Genomic DNA, 11,411 nt, shown 5'->3' on the forward strand with positions numbered 1-11,411 from the left:
AGGGCAGGCCCTGGGGTACTGAAAAATTCAGCAATTCTACAACCAAAGCACAGAATGGTCAGCCACCAACAACAAAACACAGGAAAATTATAATCAGTTCCTGGAACTCCTAGTTCACTTAGAACCAGGTAATACAAATAATTAGAAATTCTTAAATCTACAGTATATTTTGAATATAATACAGTACTTGCCTTAATATTTTTAATAATGATAACAATTAAAAATTTTTATCTAGTTTATTTGAGAGAGACAGAGACATATAGAGAGAGAGTGAGCTCCCATCTGTGGGTTCACTCCCCAATGCCAGAGAGCCAGGAAAGTCAGTCCAGGTGTCTCACCTGGGTGGCAGAAGCTAAACCATTTGAGCTGCCGCCTGCTGCTTCTCAGGGTCTGCGTTAGCAGAAACCTGGTTCTATTCTACATTTGAATATTGCTGGCCCTGTGAATATAATATGAATGCTACATGGAAGGTGTCTGTGAACTGAATTGTGAAGTCCCTTTAGGAAGTAGTTTGCTGTACCATTCTCCTCCTTGTGTAATACCCACCTGTTTGTCATCCACTCAAACAGCTTTGGAGCTATTTTTGCTTTCTTAAGAAGGGTTTACATTCCTCCATCTCAGGTCCTGGGGTATCAAAGGCTTCTTTTACAAGGCAGAGGCTGGAGGAAACACTAGCTCATTACTCAAATGCAGGGAGTTTCTTTTATAAAAATAATATCCTGGAAATATTTAAATTTTGCTACAAATTGTCTAATATTATTTATGTGAGAGGCTAGGAGAGATCACACAGTTGCTGGTTCACATCCAGAACTGGGCAAGGCCAAAACCAGGGGCCAGAAACTCAATCCAAGATTTCCCACATGAGCAGCAAGAATCCACACACTTGTGCCATCACTGCTGCTTCTCAGGTGCGCATCAGCAGGAAGTTGTGACCAGGAGTAGAACAAGGACTTGAACCCAGGCATTCTGATCTGGGATGTGGGTATCTCGCCTTGTATCTGAACTGCTACATCAAACACCTGCCCAACTACAGGTTGTTTTTTTTTTTTTTTTTTTTTTTTTTTTTAATGATTGCTATTCTTAAGGAGCTACCAGAAATCATTTCAGTGCACTTTTAAGGTTAGTCACAGCACTCGAGAAGTATTAAGTATCTAATAAATTCTCACAGTTAATAACTTTTAAGTCCTGAATAGGATTGTCCAAGAATGCACAGCCTTTTATAGGGTAAAACTCTGTAGTGTTTCAATACAAAAATAATGTACCTTCCAACTTTATCTCAGTAAGTGCCCAGGTACTAATAATATTACATTAGCATTAATTTGTATTCACATAGCATAAATCATCCTATGACTATGTAAAACCAAGGATTTCATTTGCATATCAAATTAGAGAACACTGGAATCTTAAGCAGGAACATCAAAATGAAAAATTCCCTCTGCCAATGTACTGCATCATCTTCATGTATCATCTAATTTAATGGAAATTGCCTTAGAGTTCTTATCAAACAAGAACCCCAATTGTCAAGCTCATAAAATAAAATATTTTCACAGATGTTGAACCACCGTGTAAGTTGAAAAGTGCCATGTAACTGTGAGCCCTTCTATTGTTACAGAATACTTCCTCAGAACAAGTAATTTAGAAAGAGATTTCCAAGGATGTATCAAGCAATTTTAGAGAAGTAACTTTCTCCTTAAGTGTTCCAGGATAAAAAAAAAATTGAAAGGACTGAAAACTGCATAGATACCAAAGAAACAAGGCCAGCAACTGTTCCAGACAGAGCTTTAGATTTGATAAATGTAACATAACTATTTCTAGAACATTCAAGTGGCCCACTGATATGAAATAAATTAGTGTCCCTGAAATACGAAATTGAATTATGTACCCTGCATTTCTTTAATGGAGTATGGATCCCCCAGCCTAGGCATGAGTCTCATAGTCTATCCAGCACCTTCATTTCAGGTGAGCTTCATTATTCTCTATGAGATCTCATAGAGCAGTAACTCACATATACTATATACTCATTTCAAGTGACATCATGATTAATATCAGCAACCTAATATGTCTATTCTAGGAACGGAATTTATTTAATACCTTTATGAATTACATTGTGCAACAATCAGAGAATTATCTAGTGGGCATTTGAATTTCCAAATGCATACACACACACATTCAAAAAAGTACATAATGGTATTAACAAGTATGGGCATTTGAAAATCATAGCTCTTTTATGGTTATAAGGACTTTTGATTCTGATTTTTAATCATGAGTAGTTAAGGGATTTAGAAAGATCTCCATGCAGAGCCTTTGTGTCTCCAACTATCCACCCTGCTGTTCTCAGAACTGGGCACAAGGGAATGATTAGGTCAGACCATTTTGCTGTGTCTGTATAGTGATGGCACAGATGCACCTGTTGACCCTCTCAAAAATAACAGTTTTAAGTTCTTACAACTCTGTAAAACATCTTGGAAAAATCCTATTCAATAAAATAGCTTAAAATAAATTTCTACTCAGATTAAATTTTATTTTTATGAGGCCATGTATATAGTAGCAGATGTCAAAAACTGCAATTTATTTCCAAGATAGTCACATGTCTATAGGATGAGCAAAGACATGTATCAAACTAGCTGCAGAAGAGTGGGTGTTTGACACAGCAGTTAACACACTGCTTGGGACCCTGCACTCTAACTTCAAGTGCCTGGATTCGAATCTCAGTCCTGCTCTCAGTTCCAACTTCCAGCGAAAAACACCCTGGAAGGCAATGAGTGATGGTTCAAGTTTTTGAGTCCCTCACATCCATATGGGAGATTCAGATTGAGTTCTTGGTTCCTGCCTTCTGCATCATCTGTTGTGGGCATTTGAGGAGTAACAGATGGGAGATCTCTTTCTGTGCATGTGTGTGTGCCTTCTAAATAAATGACTAATTAATTTTGCAAAATAAGTAAACTAGTTGCAGAAGCATTATGGATTTTAACCTATCTTAGATTCTGTGATAATTTTTTCAAGAACTGTAAAAGGAAGATTATTTCATAATACTCTAATCAGATACAAAGTGTGAATAATCATGTGTGGTCTAATATTTAGTCAAGTATTTAACATAAACTCATAAAACTCAACAGCTTTGCCAACTGCCTAAAATAGAACTCAACTGTTTAGCAAACTGTTTAATATAAAACCAAAATACTCTGATGATTTGCAATATATTAATGCCATGGGCAATTTCACAAATGATCAAATGCTTAGCTGTCACTTTAAAGCCTGGTTTGTCAATGCTCACCTACAAAAATATCAATCATTTAAAAACTTTGTTTTTTAAACTTTAATAATCCTAACTTAAACATCAGATTTAATGGATAGTTATTGCCCCCCCCAATAAACTCATAAAATAAAAGCTCTTTTCCCAAAACAAGAAATGTAAATTCCATTTCAGATCATTAAGTCTCCAGTTACTTTAGCTTTTCAGAGAATTATGACATTCAAATATTTCTATTCCATTAATTTCTCTTATATATGAACAATCCAAATACTCAGGCAGCAAGGATGCATGCTTTTCACAGAATGGCCACAAGGAAGGTTTTGGCTTTGCTTTTGTATTTATAAATAAGGGAAAGACTTCAGTCAAATTGATAAGTAAATATTCTACTTTGGGTATCTACAAATTGTTTTAATAAGTTGGGACACTTCACATCTCTGTGCAAGAAGACTTCAGTTAAAATTGAAATGAAAAGATGACATTAAAAGAGGTGCATGAAAAATAAATTATGACAATAATAGCAAATGTCACTTTTCTTGGAGCTTACATAATGTCCAGGAAAATCAATACAAAAGCAAAACACTGGCCTTGATCTGACTTACTGGGAAGCACTTCAGTTCAGTAACAGCAGATGTCATTAGAGAAATGTTCAGTGTTCCCTGGACCTATGACTCCTACATCAATCTGCACAGAAAAAAAAAAGCATTGTTTATCAAGTAGGTCATAAATGAGAAGATTATAAATGTTCAGCCTAAGATAGACTTTGAGAATTCATTTTATCAACTTGAATAAAGACTGAGTAATCTTTGTCCTCCCTTCCTTGAATGAAAACTTGGCCTATGTGAGTGTGTTTATTGGAAGCTGTGTGATACGCTGACAGAACACTGGCTAAAGGTCAGGTCGACTCATTTCTACCGTGTCCTAATTGTGAATTTGGAAATAAACCACCTAATCCTCAAAGGCTCAGTTTTTCCACTTGCAAAATGGGTATGAGAGGTCTTCCAAAAAATTCATGACAAAGGCTTATTATGAAAAAAGTACATAAATCTCAAATATGTTTTTGTACAAAGATAAACATCATTTAATTCCATTTTCCATGAACTTTCAAATCTTTGAGGCAGAAGAAACAGAGAGAAAAATAGAGAAAAGTTCCCATTCACCGGCTCACTCTTCAAATGCCCACAACTGAGTTGAGGCAGGAGCCAAGGGCAAGGGTCTCAATCCAGGTCTGCCATACAGATGGCAGGAACCCAGTTACTTGAGCCATCGCTGCTGCCTCACACTATCTGCAGTTAGACAGTAGGAAGCTAAGAATCAGAGGCCAGAGCCTAGGGCATTGAACTGTAAGCTATTAGTCCCATTATATTATTTATCAGTTGTATGTATTTATCTGAGGAGGCGATTAGCTGCTTTATCAATAGTAATCAATGCATTACCTGCAGGCCGCAGAGACGCTGCGTCATCAGACAAAATCAGGACATAGCCAGGGTGATTGCTGGGCTTGCCTTTGCTCTGATTTTCTGATTTTCAGTTTGGTGGGAAGCCATTCGAGACTTGTAGAAAATAAATGCATGGGTTCGTATGAAATCAGCTGGTTGGCATTTATTATCCTAAATGTATCTATTACTCTTGAAGTCTGCAACTTGGGTGCTTTTTGATACCTAATATCTTTGTCTTAAACCATTATGATAGCACTAAAATTTATTTGACTTTAGTCTTTTCCTCATGGGCTATATAAGGAATTTATGATTGCTGTACAGTCCATAAAATAATTCAAATGTCTTGTTCATTGTTATTATTGCTGTTATTCACTGGGGACTCCACTGCCAAAAACAAAACAATATGAAATTAACATGAGAGAAATAATTATTTTCTCCAAGGTAAAATATTTTGTCACCATGCCAAGAATGTAAACAGTTATACAAAGTCACTTGCTAAGCTTTGACTATGATTTAGCTGAATTCTTATAGAACTTTAAACCCCAAAGTCACAAGTTAATGACCCCAAAAAATGTGGAAATTTGATCCAATGATGGTGTTCAGAGGTGGGACCTAGTGGAAGGTCGTTAGGGTCACTGATGTAGTGCCATCAGAGGGTAGTTCTTGTGAGAAGTTTCTTATAAAAACCAAGAGTCTAGACCCAATGACCCTCTCTGCTTCTAATTCACCATGTGATTTATTCTCCATGCTGGCTCCAACCCTACCATCTAGGACCCTCATCAGGGGTCAAAGCAATGGGCCCATCCCATTATGAACTTCAACCTCCAGAGCTGTGAGCTAAAGTAAACTGTTTTTATTTTTTCCTTGATAATGCTGGTTGTCAAAGGTGTTTCATTGTAGCAATTAAATGAATAGATTAAACTCTATTCTGCAAACTCTGAAAAAAAAAAAAGGCTGTCATCATTGATTGACAAAATATATTTGACTAAAAATTTAAGTGCCTGAATACTTAATGTTTCCATAAGAATTTCACTGATTTTTTAAATTAAATTTCTTGGTTAATTTCCACATAATATAACCTTAAAGTCAAAACTCTGTCCTCTGCCTCCTTTTATTTTGCACGTCTGAAACTGCAGAAGCTTGGGTAGTTAGCAGCATTTATAATATTGATTGTTAATGCTAGATTTAAATTTGCAAACCATAAACTATTGAACTCTTACCCATTGTCTTCAAAAGTGTGAGCATCTCTTCTTTCAATTTACTACTGCATGGGCTGGTTTTGCATTGGTGCATATTCAAAGATACTTCAAAATGTTCACAGAAAATGCACTTAAATATAAGTTTATTTTGGTGCAAAAATAATCTTGAAAACATTCTTTTTTCATAATATACATTTTTCATGGTGCTTATCTACCACAAATCAGCTGGTTGACATTTATGATCCCAAACATCCATTACTCTTGAAGTCTAGACCACTTGGGTGCTCTTTGATACTTAATATCTTGGTCTTAGACTGTTATAGTAGCCCCATAATTTATTTCTTTGTGATTAGTCTTTTTCTCATCAAATCTATCTTCCATACTGTGTTTAAAGTGACCTAACGCAACAACAAAAAGACAGGGGAAAAAAAGTAAATACCTACTGAAACTCTCCCACAGTCCCCCACGGACTGCAATATGAAATGTACATGTCTCATGGAACATGAAAGACTATCTATTTCTGATCAGTCACCCCGGGCTTACTCCTGAGTCCTGCTGTTTCCTTTACTACATGGCCTGGAGCATTCCTCCCCAGCATCCCCTTAACTCAACTCCTTGTCTCCTTAGATTTTTACTTACCCATCATCTACTGTTTCTGCTCACTCTGTTTCAGATTACTTGCTGCCCCCTGCCCTCCCTATTCTATATGGGTATCTTGAGTCTATACTGTGCCCATCACATACCCCATCATGATCGTCACCATCCTCCTCCTCATCATCATTACAACCACTAGATTACAAACTTCTTGGAGACACATATATAATAAGTGTTCAGTAAATATAATCAACCCTCTGTATCCACATCCATAACTCAACCAAGCATTATCAGAAAATATTGAGAGGAAAACAACTTCTTCTCTACTAGATATATAGACTTTGTTTCTTATCAATGTTCCCTACACAGTACACTATAATGACAACTTACAAATACATTGTGCTAGGTGTTACATACAATCTAGAGGTTATTTAAAGTATATGGCACAGATGTTTGGTGCAGCAGTTAAGATATCAGTTGGGACACCTGTGACCCACATCAGAGAGCTTGCGTTCAAGTACTGGCTTGGCTCCTGATTCCAGCTTCCTGCAGGTAATGACTCAAGTACTTGAATCCCTGTCACCCATGTGGGAGACCTGGAATGAGTTTCAGCCTTCTGATTTTAGCCTGGCTCAGTCTCTGATGAGGGATTTGGGGAGTGAACTAACTCTCTCTCTCTCTCTCTCTCTCTCTCTCTCCCCCTCTTCTCCCCCCCATCTCTCTCTGCCATTCAAATACATTTAATTAATTAATTAGTTAATTTTTTAAAAAAGAAAGTAACTGGAGAGCGTGGTAGATTTCTTGCAAATACTCTGCCATCTTCATCTTACATAAGGGACTTGAGAATCTGCAGATTTTCTAACTTGAGAGAGTTAGTTCCCCTATGAATGCTGAGAGACAACTCTATATATTAAATGAATGATGAATGAGTGAATAAATAGATAATTGTTAGACCACACATCTCAATGTTTTTACCCTATTATTCAAATTTACAAAAATATAAATTATTTGGTTTTCCAAACATGCCGTGTTCTCACATGCCTTGGTGTTTTTCATATGCATATTGTGTAGCCTACTCCCCAACTGAATTAATGTGCAACCCTTGTATTTAGCAAGTTTTTATTGCATATCTGTTATGTATGTGGCATGGGGCCAGAACCTGGGAATACAGGAGTTACTAACAGATCAAGTTCCTGCCCTAATGAGGTTGCTACTCTACGAGAGCAATGGTGGAAATTAAATGTTAAAAAAAGTTAATTATTGATTGTGACCTTTACTACAAAGTAAAGAGAATGATGCCACAGGACATAAATGGAAGACAGAGAGAGAGAGAATTTACATGGATACCCCATGAGGCTTCTTCATGGAGGAGCTACTGGTGCTAACATCAGAAAGTTGAGAAAAGAAGCAGATTCAAAAAGAAATCTGTGTCACAGGAAGAAGAGACAACCTGGGCAAAAGTGCTGAGGCAGCAAAGCATTCAGTTTATATTAAAGAAACTGAAATATCTTTGAGATAAGACTGTATGGAAGGGAGGTAAGTGGTATGAAATAAACTTGGAAACCTAAGCAGGAACCAGGACAGCTACAACCTCGTAACTCATCAAGCACAGTTCGTATTTTATTCTAAGTTTGGAAAGAGGACATACTAACAGGTTGTAAACAAGAAAGCAGCATAATATGGAATTTACTAAATTTCATTAAAACATTAAATGCAACACAATGAAACAAAATTCTGAGTGCTGTCAGAATCAAGTTTGAGTCTTTAATAGTGGTGAGAAATGTTGGTGGCCTAGACAAGAGGTGAGGGGTTGGGAAGAACGGATGAATTAGAAGTTGAGGTCTTAGCAATAACTCCTAGTTTCCTTATTGAGCTACTGTCCCCAGTGATGCCTTTTACCAGAACACAAAATTAGAGGAATGTCCTGTTTTCAATCACCCTCTGTAAGTTTGTCTCATGATCCTGCAGGCTAACAAATATTCCTACGTGCTCATATGTTATCTTGCATAGTAGAATATCTGTCGCATAATGACTTGCTTTTCTATCAGACAGCAAGCTCTTTGGAGAGAGTGAACACACCTTTTTTATCTTTGCTCCAATAGACAGCATCTAGTACATAAAATGTAAACAATTATTTGAATGAACAAATGAATGTAGAAAGAGCTAAGAGATTAGGCAATCAAGGTATCAGCGTTACTGTAGCTTCCTGTATTCTTACATTTCTGTTCATCTAAAAAACAGATAAAAACTTAGATTGAAAGCTTTTAAAGATAACACGTTTCACTACAGATCTAAACATTTAAATCTTCCACCTGCTCAACATCTGTGTGTGACTTATTTTACTCTAGACTGCATGAAGACAAGATAAAAAAGATGAAATTTCTCTTTTTGTGTGGTGACCAAAGTAGATTTATTTTATAATCAATCAAAAATTTTTTTTTAAAAAATAATATGCCTTTTAAAGATATGGGAGCATCCATTTACTACTCAAAATGTTAAGAGAAATTTTGGAGGAATTTTGTAAGATTATTATTCACTTGAACTTTTTTAAAGAATGTTTGATGTAGGTGGACAGAGATCAGAGAGGAAGAAATGGATTCACTGCTTTGAAGGAGTTACGTGCATCATATTTTGTGCTGCACTCAGTGCCTACGACATGGTCCTGGTGGAGGACGAAGAAGTGGTAAGTGGATGGAGAGCGAGGCCCAGGGGAAAAACCAACACTCGTGCTGTCCCTTAGTATTACCACATTTCTCAGCCCAGTGAAGGCAACTTGATAGTTGTTCCAGCTCCTTGTTTAGGGGGCCCAAAGTTCATATTTTGCAAATAATAACCCCACCTGTGCTCATCTTTCATACCTACAGAACAGAATGCATGAAAGCCTTCACCTGTTCAACAGCATCTGCAACCATAAGTATTTTGCCACCACCTCCATTGTCTTGTTTCTCAATAAAAAAGATCTCTTTCAAGAAAAAGTCACCAAGGTGCATCTCAGCATCTGCTTCCCAGAATATACTGGTGAGATTCTTTCCCATTAGCTTGTAGCAATTAATTCTTGAACAGGTAGATAGGTAGATAGATAATATTTATATTAGTTTGTTGGGTGAATATGTTGCTATTTCTATGGTATTATGAGTTTTTGATGCAGAGTTTACACTTTAGCCACCAGAAGTCCTCAGTGGGTTAAGTACCAAGTAGAAGCTACATAAATGCTGATAATTGACCCTTGACACTGTGATTTTGAAACAGAGCCCTTAGAACCTCAAATAGTAGCACACAAAGGAAAATCCTAAGACACATTGATAATATTTATAACCTTGTTCTTTAAAACCTATAACTATTATTTATTTCTTTAATTTTTTTTAATTGACAAGGGCCAAATACATTCGAAGATGCTGGGAACTACATCAAGAATCAGTTTCTGGACTTGAATTTAAAAAAAGAAGACAAGGAAATTTATTCCCACATGACCTGTGCTACTGATACGCAAAATGTCAAGTTCGTGTTTGATGCAGTGACAGATATAATAATCAAAGAGAATCTGAAAGACTGTGGCCTCTTCTAACCAATACTCTGCCTTCTACTCTTACTGGAGTACTTCAGGATATAAAAAGGGCTGTGTGATTAGTTTGAATAGATGGTAGCTTACCTAGAAACATAACTAGCATTATAAATCGAGATGTTTTCACCAAAAAAATTTCCATGTGTTGTCATCTGTATCTGAATAAGTTTTCATTTCTCTGGGTTATGGACAATGGGGTTGTTTTTTATGTTCTTAGGTCTAAAAACTGATATATTTTGGTAACTGAAATAGTATACATCAGTGTCAGGGAATTTTCTTGGAAATAAACTCATTCATGTGGCCTAATTTTAATTATAAAATAATGAAAATTCAGAGTACTCTGTATTATTTCTACTAGCCAGATTTTGAAAGACTTTCACTTTTGCTGACAAATGCAACTTTGTTTGTACGCAGGGACTATTAAAAAATGGTTTGAGTCATTTTACTGGTCCATTGGCTCTGTTTTAAGCCATCCAAATGAAGTGCTCCTTACACATATAGGCGAAATTGGGAAATTATATATGCAAAATGAATACACACACTTCTATCCACTACCATTTTTGCTTAACAATCAGTAATGCTGAATTTATTTTCAGAGTTGAAAATTTTATTAATGCACCTCTTTGCATCATCCTTGTGAAAGAGGAGAGAAAGTAGATGGCCAAGTACACACGGTAAAGCTCTGTAAGCTGAATGATTGCCCTCAGAGGAGTATATATTTCCCATGTTCTATTTCAGGGTGGCACAGAACACTGTTACGGTGATGGTCACATGGGCTTTGGGACAACAATTCTAGACAGCAAGAGGGAAAAATTATGTCTCGGTGCTAACAGGCTTTTATGCTTTGTAATTAAGGAGAAATTAGGGACAAGCAGATAGGGGGACTTCAGAAGAGAAAGACTGAGCTTCTCCACTCATACTGTATGATCTAATCACTCTAAATAGCATTTCGTGTTCTAGTGGTCAAAGCCTGCTTCTAAAAAGCTCAACTGATGCTTTACAAACCAAAGATGGCTTTTTTTTCTTTTTTAGAAGTGTAATACACACACAGACACACACTCAATACACTCCTAGAGTATATCTCAAAATTGTTTTATCTTTCTTTATCACTTAGAATATTAGTTCAGTACAAAAGATTTACAGACTCTCCAAAGGGATTTAGCTGGGCTTTTACAAGCCAGGTGAGATGCAAGGAGCATAAATTAAGCAGTTCACCAGTCTTCAATTCAATTTAGGTAGCTCTGTCTCTCCAACTGTTGCTGCTTCTTTGTTCTCGGACGTGTTTCCATTCTCAGTACCTAAGCATGATGGTAACTCAAGAAGTCATCATGAATAGAGTGTCTGGCTTTGCACATGTGTGTATGTGC

General features: G+C 36.6%; 1 protein-coding gene across 1 annotated transcript in view; it reads left to right on the plus strand.

Moving 5' to 3' along the window:
* Positions 1 to 10,047, plus strand: part of GNAT3 (G protein subunit alpha transducin 3) — a 51,581-nt gene extending 41,534 nt beyond the window's left edge. The window contains exons 6-8 of the mRNA XM_062198794.1: positions 9,036 to 9,165; positions 9,347 to 9,500; positions 9,857 to 10,047. Of these exons, the coding sequence (XP_062054778.1) occupies positions 9,036 to 9,165; positions 9,347 to 9,500; positions 9,857 to 10,047 (475 nt within the window). The remainder of the gene's footprint in view (positions 1 to 9,035; positions 9,166 to 9,346; positions 9,501 to 9,856) is intronic.
* Positions 10,048 to 11,411: the final 1,364 nt, after the last annotated feature.

The sequence above is a fragment of the Lepus europaeus genome, chromosome 1 (genome assembly GCF_033115175.1).
Source record: "Lepus europaeus isolate LE1 chromosome 1, mLepTim1.pri, whole genome shotgun sequence".
NCBI lineage: Eukaryota > Metazoa > Chordata > Mammalia > Lagomorpha > Leporidae > Lepus > Lepus europaeus.